Source organism: Pyrgilauda ruficollis, unplaced genomic scaffold (genome assembly GCF_017590135.1).
Source record: "Pyrgilauda ruficollis isolate IOZ18807 unplaced genomic scaffold, ASM1759013v1 scaffold149, whole genome shotgun sequence".
Taxonomy (NCBI): domain Eukaryota; kingdom Metazoa; phylum Chordata; class Aves; order Passeriformes; family Passeridae; genus Pyrgilauda; species Pyrgilauda ruficollis.
The window spans coordinates 781128-809065 of record NW_024513543.1 but is presented as its reverse complement, the minus strand read 5'-3'; the positions used below and the strand labels follow the sequence as shown (position 1 = coordinate 809065).

Below are 27938 nucleotides of genomic sequence, written 5' to 3'. Positions count from 1 at the left end.
TTGGTAGTGAAAATATAATTTTATTTAACAATAGCTGCCAGCAGTATACTGGTATATCTGTAAAAGATGTTCCAGAAAGTGAAAGACATAAGCAAACTACAACAAATTGTATCAACTCTTCAAGTATTTCTGCAAACCACGCTCCAATCCTTGATGTCCTGTCTCGGGAGTCTCCATCCCCTCATCCTGCTCCCACCCCCTCCAGAAACCAAACTCAGGAGTTGGTGGCACAGGTTCTGAGGCAGATGAAGCATTTCTCACCTGGGTTACAGCCTTCTCCTGAAAAATATTCACTGGATGGGTTCAGATGGTTCTGAGTGGCAAAGGGAGAGCAGCAGAGTTGGCTGCACTTCACCACTTTTTGTTCTGCACCCAGATAGGCATCAGTGGGTTTGGCTCCAGCAGCTCCCATTTACTCCTGTCTGTGCTGCTTTGATACCAAATGCTAATTTGCTGCTTTAGCATAAAAATTTGATTACATCTCTCTCCTTATCACGGAGCTGCACGCAGCTCTCGATCAGTTTGGACATGCCCAGTGTGGAGAAAACAGCGATTTTATGGGAAAATGCAAAGCTGAAAGCTGGGGCTGCCTGGTGGGACATCCAGGGAAGGGATGGACAGGGAAGCTGTGGAAGGGCTGGAATTGTTCCACAAGTCCTACACGCCTCTTGTTCCACAGGCAGCCTTTCCACAGCAGGGATCTCCTCGAGAAGGAAAGCTTTGTTAAGGAGAAAAATAATAATAATAATAATAATGCACCCAAGGATGGTCTGTTCTCCCACACAAAAACAGGGTGCAGGTGATGGATTTTCCCCTTGTGTTCAGGAAATACACAAGTCACCTGTTTTAATGCGAATTTAAGCATATTTCAGCTTGAGAATAAAGAAAGTTATTCAGCATGCTAATACATGCAACCAGCTTGCAAACTGGAATGCCTACTTGAAAGGGTAACTGCTGTTTTTAAATTGGAGAAGGGGCTAGAAGCAGCATTTTAAATTTAAACAGGGGGTAGATTAATTGCTGTTTGATGAAATTAAAAATGCATTTAAAGATCAGATTGTAAACAAGTTGACAGAAGTCAAGAATTTACATAGTTATGAAAGGGCTTTTTTTAATTAGTGTGGAGCTGGTGATTGGGGCCAGATGAAAGTGCTCTGCCCACACCAGACGCTGCCGTTCCCCGCTGCTCTGCAGGGATCACCTACGGAGCTGGAGCTGCTCCTCTCCACCAGATTCCTGCTCCCTCCCCGAGCCAGGAGGGGCTGGGCAGCTCCTGCCACAACAAAACTGCAGCAGGAAGCCTGAGAGACACCCAGGACAGTTAGCATGCCAGGCTGGTGCTCGTTGGAATTCCACCTCCCAGGGAAGGCTCTTGTGCTGAGATGAGGAACCCGCTGGTCACAGACAGAGCCTGAACTCTGCTTACAAGCTCTGAGACACAATCGAGCCACTGAGGGAGAAGGGGAATGGTTTGAAGGCTGCCTGAACAGCAGAGGGGATGGATTATGTCAGAAGAAGCCTGAGCTGGTGTTTAAGGAGGTGGGGGTTGCTCCTGGCTGTGGGTGCCCTGCTCTCTGCACTCCAGGGATAATTCCCTGGGAAAGGGAGCACAGCCTGACTCCACAGCCCCATCAACACAACTTCCAAGGGCCATCCTGATCTGTTTTTCAAAGGAGAGCTATAAACTTCACAAAGATATGCCCACGTGCTTCCTACAGCTCTGTGAACCCTGTGGTGGCCAAGAGCACCGAGCCAAGGAGGGCTGGTTTGGGGATTTTCACCCTATGTGTGGTCAAAAATGCTGTTATCTAAATAAAAAAGTCATTCCTTTTTCTAGATGTCACGTTGTAGCAGAGACTGAAGCCCTACAGAGGATTCTTATGGCTGAGGAACTTTATTCATGAGGGGAACGTGACATTAGAGAACAGTAATTAATAAAGGGTCAAGGTTCTCCTAAGCAGGTCACTCCCCAGGATTTCCTTCTGTGCCTAAACATTCCTGTAACAAACCAGAACAGGGGTTAAGTATATCTAAGAGAGTTGCCTTTGAAAGGGATGTGACAGGATTGCTAAGTGCCTTTATATTGGAATTCTAGCTCTAGGAAGGCAAGGCACCACAAGCCAGGTATACAAATCTGGATCTGGTTCTCTACCTCTTCTATGTCCAACTAACTCCATGGTACATAAAGTAGCAAAAGCAGGATGCTTAGAAAAGTCAGGCTGGTTTCCAGAAAGCCAGTGCTTTACCAAAAAAAAAAAAAAAAAAAAAAAAAAAAGAAAAAAAAAAGAAAAAAATTAGTGTATAAAAGTGTTTGTGTGAGCATTTCCACGTTATTGCAGAATGTTAAATATTCCAAGAACAACCTAGCAGGAATAGCACTTTCCAGCTTCTAAAATCAGTTAAATATAAAAGTATCTTTACAAAAAAATAGGCATATAAGTCTAGCATTCTTTGGAGTTGTTTATGATGGTCTTTTAAAAATAACCTAGCAGTTTATTTCGTGCATCAAAACCATTAATTTTAAACAAGAAAACTATTCCCTGGTTTAGAAACATTTGAAAATTGCTTTTAAAAAAATTGTAGTGCTATTCCTCAGTGTTGCTGTAAAAAGATTTAAGTATAGTAGTGCAATGATTATGAGTATGCAAAACTTCAGTCCAGGTGCACAGAAACAATTGGGATAAATTCAATGGAAAGGACTGGATCCCACCACCATTTCTTTACAAAATTCCCAGATTCCCATTCAGGAAAAAAAACCCTACTATCATTTAAGGCAAATGTTCTCTTTAAAGGTCACTTTAGCTTTCTTCAGGGAAGAAAGGGCATTAAAAATTCCCATTTCATGGCTCTCAGTCCATTTTGCATCACTAATCATTGCACTGCTATTCCCCACCCAGAGTTAGGACACTACAGTTTCCATGGATTTGGGCTATGACAGAACAGATTTTTAAGTAAAAATCACCAAAAATACCTATACAAAACAAAAAGGCTCTTAACTACCAAAAAGAAAGCCACTTGCAATTCTTAAGGTGAACAGAGGGCAGCTTCCAACTCTGCTGTTTCCTGATGGAAAACCCTGACAATTATTTGTTTGCTGCAACTCAAAATTCGTACAATGCAGGTGTTTAAATCTTCTCAAGCTCTTGAAGACACAATAAACATCAACTCTGAGCTTTGAGCTTCTTGCCCCAGCTCTCAAGCCTGGATTCAAACTTCCCTGATGCTGAGGTCATTCAAATCCAAGGTTCACATTGAGTCCATTCTCAACCATTATCATGAATTCAAATCCAAGAGATTGTTTTTAAAAATACAACAAAACAAACCAACAAAACATTGCCAAACATTTTGCAAATGGCTCTTTTGGATACTAAGTTCCCTTCTCTATGTAAATAGGATAGACAAGCAGGTACAGTTCAACGTGTCACAGGTATGACAGGTGTGTACAGATCTTCTGGAAAAGCAATAAATTCCAAAATACATAAATATTCCTTGTACCATACAGTGAGACAGGATCCTAAACCAATTCCTGAACAAATCATGGACCAAATGTTTACAGAGAAAAGCAGCAGGGGCGAGCCAAGCCTTGACACTGAAGAATCCAGAGTCACCCCAGTGCATCGATCATATTCAAAGGCTGTGAGAGGAGTCAGGAAAAACAAGCCTGTAATTAAGTCTGCAAACTTTAGGTAATTACTGTACCTGGTCTATCCACGTGACTTGGAGTAACTGCGAGTTCATGCAAAAAAACAATTGCTATTGATATGAAAAGAGCAGTCTGTTAGAAGCATTGTTATGGGATATGCAGGACCTCATCCTTTGCAAGTGCTGCTTACTTGGTGAGTCTCTTGGCTACATCACTGTAAGCTATTTCAATCTCCTTGTCTCCAGGACAGGTGTTGGTGAACTCATCCCTGCTGTAAGCATTTGTCAGGTATCTCCAGATCCCCGTCATCTCCTTGGGAATCTCGAAGTTGCGGTATTTTTTGGCCACCACCTGGAAAAAAATAATTGCTTTATGAATTTACAACCTTCACTTAAAACATTTTTCCAGCCCTAGCCATTCTCTTGTGAAGTTAGCTTCCAGCTTGGACACTTGGGATGACTCCTGCAGTTTCCAGAGGCTGCTCCTGGGGGATGCCCCTGGCCCTGGCTGCTCCTCAGGGCTGCTCCTGCCTCGCTCCCCTTGGGGCTGTCCTCACCCAGGGAAACTCTTCTGCAGCAGGCAGAAACTGAGCCTGTGGCTCCATCTGCAGTACAGAACTGACACAGATCTCTGCAGGCAGGGGGAGAATCAAACCACACTGATGTGGGCACATCTGCACTCCTGTGGTTGTCCCAGGCTGCCTCTTCCAAGATTCCAACTTGCTTATTTATCCAATCCCTTTATTTCCTACTGTGTCATTTACTTTGTTCTGGAGCAGTTTCTCTACAGAAGTGAGCAGACACCCACTTCAGCCATTACCTGCTCACCTGATCTTCAAACCCTCCTTGTTCCTGTGAGCTCTGCAGCTCCCTGAGGCCACGAGGTCAGTGCAGAGAAATGGGGTTTGGCTCTCTGCTGCCCAACCTGCCCCCAGCTTCACACCAGCACTGAACTCCCCTGCCCAGAGCCCTTGTGAGTGACTCAAACCTGGCACAAATTCAGGTGCTAACAATTCTCTTTCAAATATTGAAATCTTTGACATCAAATTTAAATAAGATTTTAATTCAGGTGCTAACAATTCTCTTTCAAATACTGAAATCTTTGACATCAAATTTAAATAAGATTTTAATTCAGGTGCTAACAATGCAGTTAAGCTTACAGACAGCTGCAATTAGCTGGGCTCGGGAATGCCACAAAGCACAGATATTTCCTCCTGCATTTTCCCTTGAAACCCCTTAGGTTTTACCTTGACAATGTGCAGTTTGGGCAGCAGGTTGCAGTCGGCCAAGGTCATCTCGTTGCCATCCAGGAACTTGCGGGTGGAGGCGGTGACATCCTCCAGGCTGTTCTCATCGATCTCGTCGGGCAGGGGGGAGTTCAGGTACTCATCCAGCTTCTGCAGGGTTTTCAAGAGGCCACGTTCTAAGGCTGCACAGGAAGGTGTGATTCAAAACAAATATTGAATATTATTAAAATATTAAACAGATCTGAAATAGAAACCCCATATCCCTGGGCTACCCTGAAGGATTTGTAAGCCTGGCCAGTTTTTGTGTCTCTGTGCTCAGCAGAACACTGAAACTGGACCAGAATCTCTTTAAATATCCCACATATGTAGTTTATTTAGAACTGGCTAATACAGGAGTTTGCACTAATTTAAAATATTGTAAGACTGCCCCCAAGGGTTTATTTTTGGTTTAAAAAGTGGCTTATGTCAGTTTCTTAAGACTGTGCCTAACTGACTTAAACTGATTAGAATTAAGCTATGCTGGGGTTTATATACATTTAAACATAATCTGTTTAATGTCACATGCTCAGCAAACAGCCCTGACCAACCCAGAGCACCCAGGCTGGTGCTGGAGCACAGCAAGGTTTGGAATGGAGCAGCAGCTTTGTGGAATGCAGCAGCAGAGGGCAGCACACCCCATAAAATCCCCGTTTATTTCCCAACAGTTTACAAATGTTTTGCATCTCTCCATTTGAAATGCAGCAGAAAGGAACCCTGATTCCCCGAATTTGGTTTCACCTCTAAGTACTTTGAGGACAAAATTGATTTGTACTGAACTACTCAAAGGCCCAGCTGTGAGTTCTTTACCATTTATTGATCTCTCATGTGAAATCTGTTTTCCCTCCACACAGAAAGGTTTTGGACCTTTAATGACAGTGACACAAACTAAACTTAGCCCAGAACTCTGAATGGGAGCCCTCAGTCCTAGAGGGGTGAAATAAGAGCAGCAGAAATTCAACCACTGGGGCATGACACAAACTCTGCCTGAAATTTGCTTCTGGATGTTGAAATATTTATCCTTCATTCAAGAGTTTTGAGTGGCTGTTGCACAGAGAGGATCTAGTGCCAGGGATATTTACAAACCATGGACACCCCACTGAAATTCTGATTGAAGTCCTCTTTCAAATGTTGAAATCTTTGACATTAAATTTAAATAAGATTTTAATTCATGAGACTCTCAAGTTTCCACCAACATGCAGCTAAATCTGTCAGGGAGACATTTCCCACAAAGCTGCTCTGAAAAACAGCAGACAGTGAAACAGGAGTGCACTGTCACCCCAGTGACCCACCTTCATTAGCTTCTGGTCTAGAGTTCTTGATAAAAGCAGAAAATTTGGCAAATATATCCATTCCAGCAGTGTTGGATTCTGGATGCTTTGGTGAGAGTTTCAGGTACCTGAAAAGCAGCAAGGAGCAGATCTACAGCACATTCAGCACAATGGTGCTCATTATCTATTAACTGGCACAAAATGACATTTTGTTACTGATTTATCCTTTTCCAGAGTGACTCCTGAAGTGCAGGATCACACAGTAAGGTTTTTAATCCCAGCACCTTCCAGAGGGACACCAAAGCACATTGCTGCTTTCTGAATGAGACATCTGGTACAAGCAGAGAGTCTGAGGAGCCCAGGGGCACCAGAGCCCCCTCAACCCAGTGCTGCCAAGGGGGCACATCACTCATCTGTAAGCAAAACACAGGGTTTTCCATTTCAATTAACATCAGAGAATTATGGACTCCACATCTTTTAACAAAAGCCTGAAGTTTTGCCATGCTGAAAAGACAAAACAGTTCAGTCTGTTAAAGGCAGTGTCTGGATCTGCCTGCCAGCTGAAGAGTAGAAAGCCAAGAGTCTGGAGAAAGTTTGAACACATGAAAACAAATTCTCACTAAAGTTTAGGATTAAGCTTTGTACAGCAGACTCATCTTCATTTGCATTATTTGGACACAAATGTGCCTGTCACCAAAAGCAAGAGTTTCAAAGTGCAGAAAGGATGACTGGGGTATACAAAGGATAATTTTAAAATAATCTCACAGAGAAAACAATTTTTGATCTAAAGATGAGGGAGATGAGGGGAAGAAGGTATGACAAGCAAGAACTAGTCCATGTCTTCAGTTTATTGATGCTGAAGAACATCTCACTTAGGGCAGAAATCCCCTGAGGTGACAAACCATCAGTTTAACACTTACTTGGGTGGGGCCAGAACATCTTCCAGGAACTCTTCAATCTTGTTCACATCTGTCCTCACTTCCCCATTGTATGTGATGAAGGGGGGGTGAGTGCCTGGAGCCAGATTCTGAAGGTCTGCTGGTTTCCTGGGGTGAGATGCAAACCCATGAAGAATAAGCAGGGGACATTTCACTGCTATGACCACAAAAGCACTGCTGAGGTTTCCACATCCTCAGTTTTAAACAGACACCAGCAGTTTTCTTTCTAAAATGTCAGTTTACAACTAAACATTTCGAATACACTTGCTAACAATTAATTTAAAACAGTTAAAAACAATTTCCTCCTACCTCTGGCTGTGTTTATTCTCAGCTCAGCACAATGTTGACTAGAAGAGGGATACCTACAGACACACCTCACACTCTCCCTCTTTCCCCAGCCCTCCAGAAGAGTTTATATATAGCATAATCTGTGCTAATCCTCCCCCCTCACACAGAGCTGCTCTGGAAGGAAGAACTCTGCTCCAGCCCAGTGTATAAAGCATTTATTACGTGCCCAGGGAGGTTGGTTCCAGGCTGGCTGACAGATGCTTGAACATTGTGTTTATAATTATTCTTCAGTTTTCCCCCCGTGAGAAAAGGTATTTACAAACAAGAGCAGCACACCTGGGAGAGGAATCCTACATCAGGATTATTAGCAAAAAGCTGAAATACTCAGCCATTTCTAGCTCTATTTCTAACTAACATTTCCCTCAGGCAGCCTGGCCACCTCCTCCTGCTGGCCCAGCAACAACAAACACTGGCCCAGCTGAAAGCTGTGCCAAGGTAAAGCTGCCCCTTGGTTCCTGCTGGAACAAACCCAGACTGGACCCTAACCCTGAGCTGGGACTGAGCCCTGACCAGCATGGCCACGCTCCTGAGGCAGCCCCAGGCATGCAGGAACTGCATTTACTGGAAACTGCAACTGCACTTCAAGAAATCCTCCTGACACCACCAGACAGGGAATCTGAGCTGGTGACAGCCCCAGTCCTGCAGGGACTGAGAGAGCAGCTGGACTCCAAGCTGAGCCCAGTTTACAATCTGTCCTGTTTTCCATTTCTTACAAAACTAAGAAGCCCTGTCAGAATTTCATGTCCTGTCCACTACTGCCCCTTTCATAGAGCCAAGGTGTGCTTACTTGTAAGACTGAATGAGAAAAGTGATTTTCATACTTTACCCTGCTTTAAGGCAGGGGATGGAAACCTCATGCAAACAATAATTTAATTCTTTTCAATTTTTAAGCTTCTGAGAAGTTATTCCTCACTAAGAGTTGCCACCACTCTCTCACTTTTAGGATTTAAAGTCTATCATTGGGTAATGCTTTAAGTAGCTTAACACTTCATTTAAATACAGCTTTGTAACTCCCAACAATTACAGGAAGTCATCGTGGCTCCCTTCCAGTTCCCCATGTTGGCCAGATAAAATTCCTCAAAAGGAATGTTATTTTAAAAACAAACAGGGGCAAGACCACAGGATCTGCAGGAATACTATCAAAGGCAAGTTTTAACTCAGATTATTCCAAAGAACTACCCAAAAGAGTTTTCCAAAGAACCAGGGTGCATCTCAGAGCACTTCATCCATCCAGTCAGGCCACCTGGATCTTTCAGGAACAAGAAAGCAGAGATGAAGATCCCACAGCCCAGCTCAGGGTTTAACTTCCAGTTTGCTGCCCCTGCCAGGAGATCCCAACCCAGCCCTGCTTTAGCACAAGCTCACAGGAACAACCTTAAAAGGCTCAGAGTACAAATTCCCTCAACAGTCAAACAAGAAGGCAATTACTGTAACAGTGACGTTTTCCTTCAGAGATAAAGCTGGAGAGCTTAAAAAAACAAACCAAACCCAAACAAAAAACCCTTCTGTAACCACTCCAAATAATTCCAAGATGGTTTGTGCCTACCCCAAAGTTTACCAGGGGTTTTGGAGGCACGTGAATTATCTGGCCATCACTACCCTCAGAGTTAAGGTGTAAACACCTCACAGCTTTGCCACAAACCAGAATAGCAATTAGCATGCAAATTATTTATTGCAGAGCAGACAAAATCCAGCCCCCAAAATGTAACACATGTATAAATTACACAAATACTGCAATGAGGATCTGAAGAGTACATGGGGAAAAGCCAGGACTAAAAGCCCAGTTCCTCAGCAGCATTTCACACTGCTGAAGCTGGATTCACCTCTGGGTGGTCCTTAATATTTAATTGGGATATTCCATATCATTATTTAAGCTTTGCCTGTCAAAGGAACTGCAAAAACTCCAAATGAAGATGCTTCAAACAGGATTTCAGCACTCAGCTGAAGGCAAGCTGGCCCTGAGTGCTGCTCCAAGCCCAACAAATGGTTTGTGCAGTGCAGCTCTGCTCTGGCCCCCAGAACAAGCCAGAGCTCTGGGCACTGAGCTGCTGCTGCCCAGAAGGGAAGAATGAAGCCTCTGTGTGCCCAAAGAGAGGGAAGAAATGCCTGACTCCTTGCAGAGGGTGGGACTGCCCTCCTCCTTTGCCTATGTGCATATTTTGTGTGTTGAGAGCAGAGCTGAGCAGTGCAGAATGTGCCTTTGTTAGCACAGTGCAGCTTGGAGGGGAAGACAGGACAGCAGGGCCAGGCAAAGCAGGCTCAGATTTTCCTGTGTCCCAAGTCCCTCACTTGTGAACTTTTGTACCCAACCATGACCTTTTCAGGCTCACAAACAGACAGAGCTGGCCTTGCTGTTGTGCAGCACTGACGTTATGAGGCAGAGGAAAGCAAAGCCTTTTTTCTGGTTTTGGCCAACAAAATAAATTCCATTTTTTTTAAACAATTCCTGCTCTGCTCTTTGAGTTTGTGTCTAACAGGAACAAAGAGCAGAGGAGATAACTGGCTTGAGTAATGTGCTCACAAAAGCAGTTTCTTGTGACAATATTAAGGCACCACCTAACATCTATTATCATTCTGGCAGTGATAACAAGGGGAAACAGCCCCACGTGATAGCAAACATTTCCTATTAAGCACTTAGCTGGATGTGATGTTCTGCAAACTGCACTGCTCTGCCACTGGGTATTGATCAGTCCACAGTTAAAGCTGTATTTAAGGACATCTGAATAAAGTCTAAAAGGAATTAAGTTTGTATCAATATCTATTCCACCCTGAATTAGCTTCAGTGATCCTTTGTTTCCTTTCCCAGAGAGCCCCTTCAGTGCACAACACCAAAGTGGTTGATCTGACCTATTCCCCTGCAGATCTTTAATTTTGCACTTATTTTGTGTTTCCCCCCCCCCCAACAGGAAAAAAAAAAAAAAACCCTGAAAGAAAGCTTTCCTTGTGTAAGGAAGGTCAACTTTAAACATCTGCAACCAATTTATAGGGTAAAAGTTAGTCCTACATCCCATTCCCCCACCCAATTAACTCCAAGTTGCCAAGGGGACACAAAGTAAAGCCAATTCATCAGGAATATTTGGCATTTTAATGATATCTAAACTGGTTCAGCAGTAAAAAGCCTTTCAAACCTAAAACATCTCTGTCCACCTCCTCCTCCTGCCCACCCCAGTAACTGCAATAGGTTAAACAACCCCATCATTAAAGGAAAAGGAAATCCCAAACTACCAAGAGCCCACAAGCAGCAGTTCTGCTCCTGGGTTTGCACAAGCCACAGGCAGGGCTCAGGAAGATGTGACACGTTTGGTTTATGGGGCTGGCAGCACCAGTGTTTGCAGGGAAATCCCACACTGGCCAGAAAAGCTCTTTGAGCAGCTCCAAATGCACCCAGAGCTGACAAAAGCTGCTTTCTGCCCCTCACCACACGTGGAAGCCTTTAACACTCCTTGCCAGCACTGGAGCAGCAACTTCAGTGATTTTTAAAACCTAAACAAGTCACCTCCCTCAAAAAAAATCCCAAGACGTTGACTCCAGCAGGGTTCACCACACCTGGAAGCCTTTAACACTCCTTGCCAGCACTGAAGCAGCAACTACAGTGATTTTTAAAACCCAAACAAGTCACCTCTCTCAAAAAAATCCCAAGAGGTTGACTCCAGCAGGGCGATTTCCCCCCTCTATGTAGGATTTAGTGCAGAACACTGTGTTTCTCTTGGCTTTATTCCTGAAATTCAGGTTTGGAGGCACTGGCAGCCTCCCCTCCTCAGAGCTGTGACCAACAGAGTTTTCCATCAGTGCTGGGAAAACATGACTTCACACCCAAAGCAAACACAAGGCCCCTGCTGAATTTAGCACTTTCATAAAAAAGAATGCCCAGCCTGAGGAAATTCAGACTCCTGGATTCACTTCTCACTGGTTTTGGCCACCAAGGTACTCATTTCATAGAGGAGCAGCTGCAGTTTAGGTGACAGCATCATGACTTCTCTGGCTGACACTGAACAAAGGCAGAATATTCTACATTTTATTCCTACCCATTTCACTTGGATTTACCTCATGGGCAAGTATTTTCATTATTATTGCACAATAACCAAAATGATCCTAAAAACCTTAAGAAAAGGAGGAGGCTGCATATTGTTTGTGACAATTATCCATCACTGGAGGTTTGACCAGAGGCTGGCTGACTAAAAATATCCATCTGTCCTCACATAGGGCATCTTGATGTGAAGTAATGAAAGGAAGAGTCAATATTCAGGTACAAAAGACTTTGTGTGACTTTTACAGAAGAACACCACTGAACAAATTCCAGAGAACTTACCATTATTTTTGTTTAAACCATCAATGAATGCACCATTTACACCCAGGCTGCCTCAGTCAATCATTGGGACAGATTTTAATTTCACAAAACCATCCTGTGAGCCATAAAAGCTCTGGCCAAAGCTTTGTTCCACCAAAGGTGCTGAACTCTTGCTGGCCCCAATAAATCAAGCATTTCTTACCTCTTCAGGTCCACTGTTGTGACACTGAACACGACTCCCTTCAGCCACAGGATCATGAAGAGCCTCTGGGAGAAGGGGCAGTTTCCTATGCTCTCACCATCACTGCCAGCCTGCAGGACAGAACAGAGCATTAACGTGGGCAGGGCTGTGCCACTGCAACAGCTGCAGTTAAACACACACTCAGTACACCTGAAATTGCCACATTTGTCAAGTTTTTATTTGTCACGTGTCCTCTGGCTGCTCAGAAAATGTACAGAGCAATTTTTCAGTTATCTGTGATGCTGCCAGTGCTGCAGTGCCCTTGGCAGCTGAACATCCTCCTCTGAGCAGCCACACCTTCTGATGGCAGCTCTCCAGTGGCAGTGCTGCTCTTTGCTCTTTATTATTCTTTTTGCTTTCTTCTCCAAGGCATGGCTAATTAATTGGAGTCATCTCCCCAGCTCAGTGCCTCTATCTCTGCCTGTGCAGTGCTCCAGGGAGCCAGGAACTGAGGATTGATTGTACTGCAGGTGTTGTGAGGAAAGACATAACTGTGAGTACATAGAGACTTCACTGACAATTAAATAATATCCCAAAGCCACTTTTTATAGGCAATTTATCAATCAGTCTTTGTCCCAGCACAACAAAGGCCCATTAGAAAGCAGCAGTGAGCTCCCAGTGATAGCACCCATCTCATCATCGCTCTGACAACGAAGGATGCATTGCTGAGTTGGAAAATTTTCGTTTTTACTGGGCTAGAATGAGGGCCTGGAAACCTTTGTTATAAAATTCAATCCTCTGAGAACTGGTTCAGTACTTAAAGCAGCCAAATATGTCAGATTATCCTGACAGGTACTTTATATCAGATGAGTTTCAATGGATTTTGCTTATTATTGTTATTATGAGAGTCCTTCCAAGAGTGATTTTCATCCATGCAATTCTCAAAGCCTGGCCAATTCTTTCATCATCACAGTGAGGAGAATTCAGAAAGACTTTGAAAGTTAAGAAGAGTAACAGCAGGATTTTCAAAGGCCAGGAAAAGAGAAAGCTTTCAGTGAAACTGTCTCAAATTCAGAAATCTGTGTTGTGTTTTGTAAAGTCATGGGGCCTTTGCAGATAAAGCTGAGTCTCTTTAACAGCTGTTGAGGATTTTTAAATTAATTACTGTTCCTACAGCTAATGGACTCATTCCTGCAAGTGCCCCTCCTGTCAGAGCTTCCAAAGACCTGGCTGTAGACACAGCCAGTTTTCTTCATACCTTTATTAATGTCATTAGTGAAGACTTGGCAGAGAAAGGAAGTTGTTATTCTGTCATAAATTACAAATTGCCTGCTTTATCTTTGGATAGTAGAGTCAAACTTGCAGCAGATTATTGTTAATAGATTGTCTCAAATTCTGTCATGTGTCTGCTGAGGAGACTGAATTCTAGAAGCATCTAGAAAAATGATAATATGTTAATATTTAACCCATCACTGTCCCTGCAGACAGCAGGCTGGATTTCAGCAATTTCCCCCTCCCTGTGTTTACACTGGAACTGACATTTCCCACAGCTAAATTATAGATTTATAGCCATCTGCTTTTTCTGCTGCCACGCGTCAGGTCTGATCTACCTTTGGAAAAAAGGGTCTGAAAAACACAACACTGCATCCCATTTAAGGAAAATAGATATTTTGTACTGCCCAGGGTAATTCATGCTTTGAAGCAGAAATAATCCTTTGACTCAGAACTGATCTGTGTCCTCAAACTTCAAGCAAAACCTGTGTTACACTGCACTAACAGCACAGGCTGAAATCCCCATCCATTAAACTTTACCTGGCCCACTGGAATCCAAACCAAAGCTACTTTAAAATCATAGAACTGCACAAAAATTTGTTTAAAATTTCAGGCTGACCTGTGGCTTTCATTAACATCCATCCTCCTAAGCCAAAATCAAAGCGACCAAAAAAGGTCAAATGCATTTACTTATCTTGAAACTTTCCTTCTCTCCCAACACAAGTGCAACACTCAGAGTGAACAAGCAAGCAGCAGCATCTGCTTCAGTTTAGGACAGGTTTTTTGGATTATTTGAGTCACAGGAGGGGATCAGAGCCCAGCAATGCTCAGTCTGTGAGCAAACCCTGATGCACTCTCAAAGCCCAGCAGCCCAAAGGGAGCCCAGACTGCTCTGTCTGCAAACGTTTGTCCCATTTCTGCTCCAAAAAGTCCCAAGTTATTCTGAGCACATACTGGAGAAGGAATGCACTCAGAATGCCAAGAAACTCTGGCTCCAGTGCTCTGGAGCCAAGGAATCCTGCTCTGTAACCGTTTGCCCGAGAGGCCCGTTTGGTGTCTGTGTTTGATGCTGCAGCCCCTCCTCAGGAGCAGCCAGCCCTGCATCCCCCTCAGTCCATGGATTCTCCTCAGAGGGTCCCCACTGTGCTGGGTGCTCCTGCAGGAGCCACTCCTGCCTCTGATGTTCTCTGCCAGAACAGAGCTGTGCTGGCTGTAAACTCTCAGCTTTACATATTAGGGGAATACTCTGAAAGCTGACATGATTTGACATGCAGGGGTTAATCACAGAATAATTGTTGCTTGTCATTGCCTTGTCTTTGAATTGAGGCCATAAAATTCCAGGATATCTTCGGTGTCTAATCCTCGTCACCATCAGAGTAAAGCAAATATTAAATGTTGACTTCTTTTTACTAACAGGTTATTTGTTATTAGATAAGGTTGTAGACATTCTATACCAAGAAGCTTTGGAGTTTTATTTCAATACTTTTTAAAACCAGTCTAAAAATCTTTATTACCAGTAATACTGCTAATATTACTAATGCCAAACTGCCTGCAATTAGGGCTATTTTCCAATTCTACCATTGCACACTGAAGGATATGTATTCAAAAATCTCACCATATATCTAATTTCACTGAATTTCAGGTTTTCAATTGTAGGGATTAGGATCAGGCAGAGGAAAAGTGCCACACCTTCCACACAACAAGGAAAATGGGATTTCCCACTTGTGTGTTACCCTCTACAAACTGAATTGAATTCAAAAAACTTCTGAGAAGGTGGCAAAAAGGACCTTGTTAATTGTAAGACGTGGCACAGGGAGAGCAGAGCACACACCCTCCAGAACACTGCTCTACAGTGTTCTATGAAAACAAATAAAGCTATTTTTAAAGAAACATTAAATAAGAAAGGAAGTTCAAACAAGAATGGGAGAGTTCCAGGGCAGTAACACAGATCAGCTGCTCATTGAGGAGCCAGCCTGGTTTATCACAGCCATTCCTGGCAACTCCCAGTGCCCAGCAGCTCAGCCCATGCAGGAGTGCAGCCCTTGGGAAAGGGAAAAAAGCCCAAAATCTACTTATCCCAGGGTGTGCAAGAGTGAGCTCAGCTGGGAAGCCACCTCCTCCCTTTCTCTTGCCCTGAGTAGTGATTTCATTCAAATGAGACCATCCAAGAAAACAAAACCCCAGAGAGTAGAAGTAATCAAACATCTGTTTGAGTGGCTGAACAAGCTAAGGGGAGGAAAAAAATCCATTTAAATTGTGAAATGTTTGTCTTTACAGCTGCATAAAAATTAACCTGACTCCTGACACGAGAGCCTGAGTGGATTTACCTTAGCAAGGGAGTGCTGAAATTTGTTGCAAGACCAACAAAAAGCCAGACAAGCAAAGGAACATTCAAAGGGCACTGATGTGAGACTTCTAGAATCCTTGGTCCCAAAGATTTCTGCAAAATTGTTTCAAGCACGAATCAGCTAAAAGGAGCCCACTACAAGGTTCCCAAACTAGATCAAATAACTGCAGAAAAATAATAAAGTCAAAGTGCATCTGATGAGCAATGTAATACAGCTCAGTCTCTGCCTGCAAAAATAGAACAAAAGGAAAGGGCAGAACACCAGAAGACCATTTCTTAATTTGCCCAAAACTCTCAAGGGAATTTCTCCCAGATGTGACATCTTTACCAGAAGTGGTAAAAGAAGTTTGGATGAAGAGGGATAGAGACATTTTAGAAGCATCTCACAGAATACTTCTCACCCAGACAACGACTGGAGCCATGTGACTGCAGCACCAAGGAAATCCCCACTCCCACAAGTGGGAAAGCTGCACTCTGCAAAGTCTAGAAGAATAACTTTCCAGCCAATAAACAGACTGGGGGAAAATGAAAATGAAAGAGAGGGTATGTTCAGATTCTGAACTCGGTAATCTTGAAATATGTCTTGAGTTCTAACAATGAAAACCAAACCTGCTGAGAAAAGTGCATGAGCAACCCAGCATGGTGCAAAGCCATTGCCTCAAACCAGCAGATAACAATCAATTTTGCATGCTTAATGAGCAGTAAGCTCATTCCAAAACTGAGTAATTAATAATAATCCTTTAAGGATTACTGTTTTGAAAGGAAATGGTTTAAGGTGAACTAACAAAGCCATTCAAGTGAAAAACCTGCAGCAGTGCCAAGGTGTGAGATAAAGGACCAGAGGATACAGAAAGGAGTGGTTTGATGTTCCACACATGAAAAGGGTCTGGCTGTATCAGCCCAAATCCCTGGACCTTTATCTTGCCCAGCTGAACAGGCAGAATTGTGGTGCTGACCGAGGGTGTTTCAGATAAGAGTGAAGAATTGCAGCCATGGAAGGAGGGACAGCAATCGATGTAACAAATGCTCCCCACAGTGCCATTACTGCAACTGTTCCCTGTGCTCAGGCAGGGATGGATGAGCCTCGGGGATGCTCTGTGCTCACACCCACTCTGCAAACCAAAGCAGACCTCAAAGGCTCCCAGTGGTTCAAATATTGATGAATATTGATGTTCTCCTCTGATTCAAAGAGCAAAACAAGTGACAAGGCAGTGAGGTGCAGGGCTGGAAAAGCTTATCTGCAGTAGTGTTCCACTCCTTGCCACCCTCCCAGACCTGCAGTTTGAGAAGGGAGTTGGTTTGTTTTTAGGGGAGGAACAGGTCAGGGAGCAAGGCAGAGTCCAGCCCTGACTAAATCCGGTTCAACCAGATTTAGTCTGAGGGCTGAGTGACAGGGACACTTCCTCCTGTCACCTCTGGCTCTCCAGGACAGGGCACAGCTGGGGCCACGACCTCCAAGGCAAAGCTTTTCCTTGTGCCACCAGGCAGGGCACACATGAACAGAACACTGCAGCACAGGGCTGGCACAAAAACGGGGCTGAGAGCCCAAAGAACTTCCCTGCCACGATGAACAAAAGCAGGAAAGGTGGGAATCGGGGAGAAAAACCAACAGCACATCCTGCAGAGGGTTCAGGACATCAGAAGTGCCTTTTGAAGGTGAATTTTTTATTTGGTAACTCTGTGTGAAGGTAAACTCTCAAGTCACAACCACCACACCCTTCCCAAATTTAGCTCAACTGAACTTAGGCCATCACTGCTACTTTAAATAGCCATTCCTTTGAGAAAAACATAGGAAAATGGAAAACAAAAAGCATCAGGTCAGTGCTGACACCTGGAATTCCCTAAGATAATTAGCCTAAGATAATTACTGTACATTTGCTATATGTTGACTGACATTAACACACCCAGGACAAAACCAACCTGAGTTACCACTGCCTCTCACAACCCCATCACCATTTGTAACCAACCCAAGTTCCACTTCAGCTGAAATTCCTTTAAACTCAAAAAATACTTCAAAATAATTAACTTGAGTGCTTGTGTTTACTTGAGATCTGGCTCTTTCAGCAGGGGAAGGAATGTTTGCCAGCCCATCCAAGCTGCCCCTTCGGTCATTACCTTTCTGATAAGTCCCCTCTGTGCCACACACCAGACTGGAACAGCCACTGACCTTTTAGGATGATGCTATTTTTAGCATGATGCTGCTCCCAAGAAAATCATTAGCAGGCTTGTCCTGCACAGTTTCCTGCAGCTCCTGCTCATCACTGCTCAAAGCTTTTTCTCACTGAAAAGCTTTTGGAAGATGCTGTGGGATCCTCATGGTGTAGGGAAGTAAATTCACAGTTCAGCAGAATTTAATTAAGTGCTTCTAGTCCTTTGGAGAACAGGAATTATTCTATGCTCATCCTTTGGGAGAATCAGATGGAGAGTCCCCAAACCTGCTTTAAATACAAATCACCATTTTCTTCAGTGAAGAAATGAGCTTAATGACAGGAAGATAAAACTCTGGGTTTATTGTGGACAGACTCAGGACACTTCCTGGGCTGGCACAGGAAAATCCAATTATTCACTAATGGCACAGGCCTGGCATCTCTGCTGTGGCAATACCTCAAACAGAGCCAGTGTTGAACAAACCCCACAGGATCAGCAGGGCCACACTGACTACAATGTGCTGGGCAACATCTCGACACAATCTTGCAATTTTCTGGTAGGAAACTGCTAGCAGACAATTAACTCTGCAGCACTGAGGGTTTCTTTTGCACTGCCTGAAAGTTGCCTTTGGGTCTCCAGCACATAAACCTAGAGCAGGAATTGTTCATGACAGTGATTCTCTCTTCCTGGACTTATTAAATTTGCTGGAGTACAGCGTGTGCCTTGGCTACAGCCCAAGAGACCCATTTCCAAACCTCCCCCACCAAATCATGAAGCACCAAAGTGAGAGGAAAGAACAGCAAACGCTGTCACTGGGGCTCAGAAGAACCCAGTCAAATCTGTATCTGTGGCATTTCAGAGTTCTTCAAATAAACCTCTGACTGTGCCTCACTTCCGTGGGACAGGAAAAGATAGAGCTTTTTGTGGTATTTATAACCTCATTTAGAGAGATGGGCCAGGGGTTGGGCAGATGAGCAGAGAGATCAACCAAGAGCTGCTGCAGCCTCACCCTGGGCTGCTCCTCCTCCTCCTCCTCCAGGCCATCCCAGCCCAGCTGGCTTGGGCTGAACCCTCCCAGGAGCAGCAAAACCCAGAGTTTCATGTCAAAATCCCAGCCCAAAAGGCACCAGCTGGGGGTTCAAAGCCTGGTCCAAGACAGGATGTGCAGCTAAAGCACTGCCTCAGCCCGGGCTGTGAGCAAAGGAAGGGGCAGGGAGGACACAAACTGCCCAGGTTCTCAAAAGGCAGCACAGCCCTGAGCCTGTTCCCCTGTCAGCAGCACATTCAGAAGCTCTGGGGAGGAAAAACATTATCTGGGACCAGAAGTGGGGCTGGAGTTTCAATTTCAGAGTGAAGGGACTGGGGCAGGCCGGCTGTCTGTCCAACACAAGCACAATAAAAGGCACCTCCCTGACTGAATTCCTGCTCCCCTGGGAGATGGGACCCGAGTTTCTCCTCTGGGACCTGTGTCCTGATCTCCCTGAGCTCCAGAACACCGTGTCTCACCTCGTGCAGCACCCTGAATGGCCACAGAAACCTCCTCAGCCTTGCTTTGATTTTATTTTTAGATAAAACCATGTCAAAAAGCTATTTCCTTTATTTCAGAAAAGCAGCTCTCCAAAGGACAGAGCCAAAATAGTAAAGCTCCAAGAGCCAAAAAAACTCTGAGGCTGGCCCAGTAGCACTGACTGATCCCATTAGCTCTTCTGGGGAAAATATACAGATATGACTTCACTCCTGGATTACACTCCTATATTTAGTTTATACCTAATATGGAGATTCAGTGGGGAGAACTCAGTCATTTCCTTTCCTCGGGTAAGTTCCTTGCCCTTTGTCTGGCCAACAATACAAGGAATAAGTCTGAACTCCAAGAGAATTCCCACACAAAGATGTTTGTAATTAACAGCAGTTTAGCTTATGTTTTTCACTTCAGCAGAAGCAAACACCCTAAAAATCCAGATTGTGCCACAAATGTATTTGACCTGAATTAAAAAACCCAAACTACTCAAAGCAAGTTTAAAAATATTTGACCTGAATTAAAAAACCCAAACTACTCAAAGCAAGTTTTAAAAAATTAACTGGTTTGGGGGTTTTTTGTTTGGTTGGTTTTGGTTTTTTTTAGGGAAAAAGTATTCTAACGTTTTTTGTTTGGTTGGTTTTGGTTTTTTTTAGGGAAAAAGTATTCTAAAATAAAGGATTTAAAGCTCCTGAAGTCAAACCTCTATTGAAACTCCTGTGAAGACAACATAACAATTTTGGGTTTGGGTGTTTTTACTGTTGAAATATGCACAAACTCTTAATACCACAAGGGAGCACCTAGCATCTATTTTAAGACTAAAACTATATTATTCTACACTGAAGAATATGCAGGGAAAAAACCCCAGACCTGATTAGGACAATAAGCTGTTTGTTATGGCTTATTTACCAAGAACTTTGAAGATTAAAATCAAATTAGATGGATAACAAATACAGATGTAAACTATTTTTCCATGAACCATCAATTTGCAACCAACCACCACCTTAATTAAATTTTGTTGTCTTAGACAAACCAAGTGCCTCCCCTGGCAGACAAAAACCACCTTGTTTTCCCCCACACTGTCCAGTTCAGGCTTTACAAAAGTGCACTGCTCAGTTCACTGGGAAAAGAGAACATCTACCAAAACAAGGCAACAAATCCAATTACTGCCAAGTACAGTTATCCAGCCTTAAAAGTTGTTCTTGTGGATTTTTAAGTGGTATGTCCAGCCTGGCCAGACGCTGGGATTGGTGCAGGCACTGTTACAAAAGCTTGCAGGCCTTGTGTTTGTCACATCACAAGAAATGTTTCATTTAAACACAATCTGAACACACACTGGTGAGAAAATAACAGTCCAGGGCTTTTTTTTTTGTCTCTTTGAGCTAATGAACACTTTAAAAAATCAAACTTTAGAGTCCAACAGTCACTTCCCAGAGTACACAGCTTACTGTTTAGCTTGGAGTTCAAGGAATTCCCCAATTAGATTCTTCCACAGATTCCTGGAAGAGACAACTCAGCCTTCAAAAATCCACATCCAGAGAACCAACGACTTCTCTGCTCTCCCCATTCCAGGACAGACAGGCTTGCTCCTCGAATAAAGAACTCTTTCCATGCCCAAGATGAGGTCAGGATAGCCATGGAAGGAGCAGACAGTGCCATGAGTCACTCCAGGCTGGGAGGGGGATGATCACCAACTTCTCATCGTGCTAATCCTGTCCCAGGGCTGCCCACTGCCAGATTAGCAGGGCCTCCCACCCACTCCCTGAGTCGATGTAAGGATTTCTCATATCTCGTTACTTCTCAACAATCAAGCATCTTTATGGCCACACAAAACTCTCTCTAAAGAGGATCTCACTCTCTTTACTCATTTTCACAGGAATGCTGGTGTTCAGTGCCCTTCCCTGCTTGGTGAACTCATCACTGCACACTCAGACTGACACACAGAACATCAGGACAAGCCCCGGATCCTCAGTGTTCCTTTATCCCTGACTTTCAGCAGCCTCCAGGCCTTAAAGTTTGCCCCACAACATGTGCTCTGACACACAGGCTTTTCCTTCCACTTCAAGCCCTCAATGCACACCCTGAGAAATCCCAGCTGGGAAAACTGAGGACAGACTTGTCTTTTGTAGCAGGATCTGTGCTGCAGGAATGTGTCCATGGCATGTGTCCCACGGAGGGAGTGACTCACAGCACCACCATAGAGCCCAACCCTCAGCTGTGAAGGGCCACCAGCTGAAATCTGGGAATTCACAGAGTTTTTAGAACCCTCTGAGGGGAAAAGAGGAAAAGTGCTTGAGTGTTAAGACACATTTCAGCTGCAAAGTCAAACAGAAGCTCTCCTGACAATCAGAGCTGTCTGATGTTAATCGTTGGGAAGGGGAGAAGGGATGCCAGAGAATACAACCATTACTCAGAAGCAATTCCTGACTGAAGGAAGGCTAACTCATCTGGAAATGAGTTAACCCTCTGGAAATTATTGCCAGAAGGTTTTAAGCTTACTTACCAATGATTTGCAAAAAAAAACCCCAACATTTACACTTGAGACCATCTCTGTACTTTTAAACAACTCTGCACCAAGAGCACCAGTACTGCATCACCAACCAGACTCAAATGAAAAAGCTGAGGGTGTTTCTGGCTGTGAGGACTTCCTCAGGCAGAATTTAAAGGAATTACAGTTTGCTGGCCAGAGAAGGAAAAGGCCTGATTTACACCCACTGAGCACAGGATATAACTAAATGGTTACACCTCAGTTTACAAAGGGCTCCTTTACAACACTCCCAAGAAATAACCCTCACATGACATTTTGCTGTCTACACCAAACACATATCACAGACAGGCTGAGGAGGTTCTCAGCTGCTGAGGTTACATCAAACCCTCCAAGGATCATCTGGTGCATAAGGAGGAGACTTATCCAATAAGATTATCAAGCAATAACCCTGCCAAGACTATCTCTGAGAAGCAGCACTGCATGTCTCCAGTCCTGTTATTTCCTTGTACTGATGTGCCTTTAAATCATACAGCTACTTTGTGTGAAGAAAAAAAAATAAAATAAAACTGGTGACAAAGAAGCTCAGGGATGGTTTGTTATAAACCAATGTACAGAGCTACAGGGCTGCAGAGTGCCACAGCACAGCTTACGTAAGGGAATGAGCACAGGGTGAGACAAAGGCAGACCTGAATCCACACAAATCCAGCCCGTGGAGCTGCTGCTGGAGATGCTCACATCCCCTTCCTGCCCCAACCCCAGCATTGCACTGAACAAAACAGACCCTGAGCCAGGAAGACAAACAGTTCACCTGCCAAATCTGTTTGGTTCAGATACACAAAAACAGAGAGAGGCTGCTACAGCCACTGTGAGGGCTTCAGAGTGGGCTATTTATTAAATGTGAAATCACAGCTCTTTCTTTTGTACTGACAGACAACTCAGAGGTAAACAGATAGTAAGACTCTATCTGATTTTCAACACAGGTGCCCCATTTCGCAATGACATCTTATTTGAGAGCTGCCAGAAATCCAAAGTCTGATTTAATTAGCAAGTACACACACGTTACCCAGTGGAGAGGGGAGACCTTCCTCACATTCCCTACGTCTGCTCCAACCCATGCCATGCCAGCAGAGATACACAACTCTGAATTTCTCATTAGTGGAGCCTGGTGTTTGTTTCCTTTAACACTGAACTTGCTGACCCTCTGTGTCTTCACCTCGGTGTGAGCAGAGGATGCAATCACTGAGCACCCAGGGCTGAGCTTTAGCAGCTCCATCCTCACACACTCCCTTACAGGAGCTGCACAGGCAGTTTTGTAACTGTTCTGTGATTTCCACAGGTGACTGGGCCTATTTGACCATGTCGCCTCACCACGTTTTTTATTTACAATAAAATTCCACACAGCACCAACTAAAGCACAGCTATTATTCCAAGTGACCTGTCTGAGCTGCACTCCAATCCCAGAGCTCAAGTTTCTCCAAGCACATTCACCACAATGCAGCCTTCACTGCTCTGAAATGCCACTAGGGCACATAAAAATATTCCTCTTAGACAATGGAAGCCTCCCTCGTTAATAAAACATGGAACAGACGAGGAAACTAAATGAAATCAGATACATGATGGGTTTTGTCCTAATCAGCTCTCAAGAGAAAAGACTCGGAAAATATTTACACTTGGTTTAAAAGAGACCACAGGCAGCCCACCGGCTCTGGAATGAAAAAAGGGCTGGAACTGACAACATTGTGACACCAAGGAACAGAATCACCACTGCAACAGATTTTCTTACCTAAGTACCCTAATCCTGCACGGAGTTCTCCCAGACCAAGAAAATACAAGTTACAGCAGACTGATACATTGTCTGGTGGGAAAAATCGTGTCCATGTGCTGGTGACAACACTGCGACAGAGTCACTCCGGCTGACCCCAGCCCTGTGCGGGCTCCTCCCCGTGCCCACCCCATTTTGTCACTGATCACAGTTTAATAAGGCTCAAACCCCGCAGTTTGGGCACAGAGCCAGACCCTTTCTCCTGCTTCACAGGTTTGTTTCTCAAGCTTTAATCCCTACCTTTGTTTCATCTCAGGTCTGGCTGCTACAATCCTTTGTGCTCAGGTCATGCAGTCACCGCCCCTGGGCCGGGCGTTGGGCTGAGAGCTCGAGTTTGGTCCAGAACTTTTCCACTACCTCTGCCTGAAGAGCTTCCCTGGCTAACAGGGCACAGGTAGATCCCAGACACGGCTTGAAAAGTGATTATCTGAGTGGAGAAACTCTCAGTAACTTCGATTTTATTTTTTTTTTCTAGATTGTACCCAAAAGCACGTGGAAAAACTGCAAGCGAGCGTCACATTCACAGAGGAAAAAATAATTACTAAAATCCAAATTTAGTGCTCCTTTAGACAGACATTGTTGGTTCTCTTCAATAAACATATTCTCCAAGCAATTTCTGAAGTGAGCATCTAAATGAGTCAGAAAACAAGATTTTATTTGCCTTACAAAAAAGCTGTCCTGATAATCCTCAACAGCTTCAATAAAGTGTGGGACAGGCAGCAACACCCAGGTGAAACTGTTCTGGTCTCTCTGCTGGGCTGGGGGTTGTCCTTTATCTGAAGGATTTCATAGGAAATAACCTTCACCTGAAGATTGTGAAGGCAGGCAATAATAATCTCTTATTTTAGCCTGAACTTTATCCTTAGGGCAGACAGTGCTCAGCCTGCAGCAGTCATCCATAACAATGGGAAAAGGTTTTCTTGAGGGAAAAATCCTCACTGATAACCCAAAATTTAGCCTTCTTCAACCCATGCCAATGAAGAAATTTCAACTGAAAAGGACAAAAAAATTCCCTGATTTTCCCCTTTCATATAATCTCACAGATTTATTGTCCAATTCTAATTTAATCAGAATGAACACATCTCTCTCAAAACTATTTTTACAGCTTCTTCCCTGCCACTCCTCATGCATGAAATATTCTCTTTAAACACACCCACAAAGCTGATTTCCCTCTGCCCCCAAATCATTCTGCCATCAATCACTACTCAAATTTGTTTAAAAATAAAAAATCAGCTGATGAACTTTAGGACAGATGAAGACAAATTGGCATTTTATATTAAAGACACACTGCTATAAATAATTCAAAGTAATCTGTAACTTCATTGCTGCAGTTGTAAGTTCGAACCTCTACACTAAGAGCCTAAATCCTCTGACCAAAATCAGGTCTGGAATCCTCCACTGCAATGCTCTCCCTGGGGTCCCATTACTGCCCCTTGATACTACTATTAGAAAGTATGAAAAGAGAAAAAAATCAACACTTTTAGAGAGTATAATTTAAGAAATAAAATCGATATTTAATAACTTATTTCCAAAGCTCTAGCTGGAAATTTTCATGTTTGCCATCGCTGCTTTTATACAAAGCAATTCCCAAGTTCCCAGATGAAGAGATCTCTGATTTTCTCACTGCAATTGGGAGAAACTTCATCCGAAGAATTTCAATACTTTTCTGCAGAGGCTTTCATTAAAGGACGTTTAATCACAGAAAGAGAAGATTGCACAGAGTAATTGGTGTTACTTTTGATATGAAGTAAAAGTAAGGTGCTGCATCACCAGAGCCCCGGAGGATGCAAAATATTGCATCATACAGCAATAAATGAATGCAAAACATGTGGAGATACCATATGGTATCTTCGCCAGATAAGGGCAGTACAACACATGCCCATTCTTCTAGTTTGGATAAAAACCTAGTGTTACTTTACATATTCACTTCCCGTCATAAAAAGTAGACTTTTTGGGGCGTGGAGCGAGGAGTAACTCGTGTTTTTGCTGCTTTTTTTGCCGCCTTCCTGCGCTTGGCCGGGCACACAATGCCGAGCGAGGGCGATCCATTGTGGCGCTCGGTTCTTGGCCCGTGCCAGCGCTGCTGCCCCGCACCCGCGGCACCCTTTGCTCCGGGCGGAGAATCTTCCAGCAAAACGCATCCGGGCCGTACTTTTTTTCCCCCTCCCAAAAAAAAGTGACTTTGCTTGCGGTCCGCCGGCGCTATCGCCCGCTCCATCTGCGCGCTCTGACTCACCGCGGCTCCCGCACTCCCTCCCGGGCGCCGGGCACACGCCCTCGGCTCCGCTTTTGTGCCCGCACCGCGCCGGGAGCCGCCCCGAGCGGAGCCCGCCGTGGTCGGGGGGTGCTCCGAGGGGCTCCCCACGCCGTGCAGGGCGGGGAGCGGCGTCCGCGGGGTCCGCACGGAGGGGCCCGAGGGAGCCGTGGGGGGACTCGGAGCCGTGAGGGGACTCGGAGCCGTGAGGGGATTCGGAGCCCCCCGGGCGGGGGGCGGTCGCGCCCCCCGGGGGGGGGGGGGGGGGGGGGGGGGGGGGGGGGGGGGAGCGCCCAACGGTCGCGGCGCGCGCGCGCTCGGCGCTCAGACGGGACGAGACTCCCCCGCCCCACCTCCCCTCCCCTCTCCTCCTCTGCCTCCCCTCGGCCGTACCTTGACGAAGAGCTCGATGACGGGCTCCTTGTCGCCTTCCTTCAGCCCGTTGACCGGCACGGACAGCGCCATTGCTCTCGCTGCTGCAGCCCCTAACCCCGCCTCGCCCGCCGCTGCCACAGCCGGGACGGCGACGCCGCTCCGCTCCCCTCACCCGCCCTGCGCGCGACTGAGATCAGCCCCGCCCCGCGCCTGGAGCCCGCCGGGGCCGCGCGGGGTGGGCGGGGCCTCGCGAGGGGGCGGGACAAGAATTGAGGGGGCATCGCGGAGGGGGGGCGTGGCCTCCCTGAGGGGACAATGCTGGGCAGCGCTGAGGGGTGTGGCCTCGGTGAGGGGGCGTGGCCGCCGTGAGGGGACAGTTCTGAGGGGCGGCACCGGCCATGGCGGTCGCGGAGTCCCCTCAGGGACGGGGGACCCCGCGGTCCCTCCATGGCGGAGGAGACACCCCCGTGTCAGACATGGGCTCCCCGGGCGTGAGACACCGCCCGCGGCTGATGTCATGCTCGGTGACAACGTCTGGGAGCGGCCTTGGCGGGGCCAAGCCGTGTGGGAGCTGCCGGTCCTGGGGTATGTGTCCCCCCGCCATCGGCTCAGTCTGCCTCACCCTCAAGCGAAAAACTTAAAATCTAGAAACTTCCCCCTCATAAACCCACCACACCAGAGCGTCACGAACAGCTCCTTTCCTGGCAGGGGGAAAAATCCATCCCGAGAGGCAGATGAGTCTCCAGCCTCATTCTCCCCTCACTATTAAGTCTGAGGAGCCGGACACAAAAAAATGTGCGGGAGAACTGGGTGAAACATCGGAAAGAGAGCGAACCGCACTTTTCCCAGCCTTTCCAGCGGAACAGCAGAGCCACGATCGCATTTTCCCCGTGCGGCTTCACACAGCAGAGCGGCTTTCACGCCTGGCGCCTGCCGCCCCTGCTCCCAGTCCTCGCTTTCCTTTTGGAAGCCCAGACTACTTTTAATAGTCTGAGTGGAGCTGCACCTGAGCGTCTCGGCAGAGCCGTTCCCAGGGCAGGCCGGGGCTGTGGCATCCCCCGAGGTGGCACGGAGTGACTTCAATGCCGTCTGTGACCCGGGATGAGCCTCCCTGTAATTTGTACCCAAATGCAGCCCGGGATGGCTCCACATGGAATGGTTACCAACGGAGCGCTCGCTGCTAATAACAAATCCTCCTGTCTCTCCAGGCGTTTGCTGCCCTCGGTTCTGCATAACCGGATGTCTTTACGCAAATATCAGCTTTGAATGCCCTTGAATTCATCTGGAGCAGGAAGAACTGCTGCGAGCCCCTCTCCGGAGCTGATAGGGCTGGGCCACTGATGTGACAAAGTCCTTTTCATTCCCCTTCCTGCAGCTTCTGGACAGCCCCAGCACCCCAGGAGCCAGTGGAATATCTGTCTCTGCTTGGTTTAGAGTCCAAGGAATCTCGCTGATTCATGGGGTGGGACAGCCTGGGCTGGAAATCGGTGTGGCACTGGAACCAAACTGATGTAGGGCTGTGCAGTCCAGCCCTAGCCAGGAGCCTCCCTTGGTAATTACCCGTTAATTAATTGCAGCTTGTACCACGAAGGACACCGTCCCACCGTTGTTGTTGTTGTTGGAACGTGGATTCCAACAGAAGGGAAGAAATTTCCCTTAAATGGGGCTGTTCCAGAGATTCCACAAGCATCTGTCTTAGGCTTTGCATTCATTTCTTTGCATGACAGAGTAAGAAATTTGCACCAGCTGGGGCCAAATGTGGATT

General features: G+C 45.5%; 1 protein-coding gene across 1 annotated transcript; it reads right to left on the bottom strand.

Annotated features, from left to right (window-relative positions):
- Positions 1-26383, bottom strand: CLIC4 (chloride intracellular channel 4). The gene is made up of 6 exons (XM_041460806.1): positions 26192-26383; positions 11973-12082; positions 7117-7242; positions 6218-6324; positions 4890-5071; positions 1-3994 (listed from the first exon to the last, which is right to left on the bottom strand). Exons 1-6 carry the CDS (start codon positions 26261-26263, stop codon positions 3830-3832), a joined length of 762 nt encoding a protein of 253 aa, XP_041316740.1. The 5' UTR covers positions 26264-26383; the 3' UTR covers positions 1-3829.
- Positions 26384-27938: the final 1555 nt, after the last annotated feature.

What these genes read in the sequence shown, in the direction of transcription:
- CLIC4 (XM_041460806.1), bottom strand. Translation starts at nt 26,263, where the DNA reads ATGGCGCTGTCCGTGCCGGTCAACGGGCTGAAGGAAGGCGACAAGGAG. An exon ending in ACAACAGTGGACCTGAAGAG is followed by an intron (nt 7,243 to 11,972) that starts GTAAGAAATGCT and finishes ATCTCACCCCAG; the next exon opens with GAAACCAGCAGACCTTCAGA. An exon ending in GATGTTCTGGCCCCACCCAA is followed by an intron (nt 6,325 to 7,116) that starts GTAAGTGTTAAA and finishes GCTGCTTTTCAG; the next exon opens with GTACCTGAAACTCTCACCAA.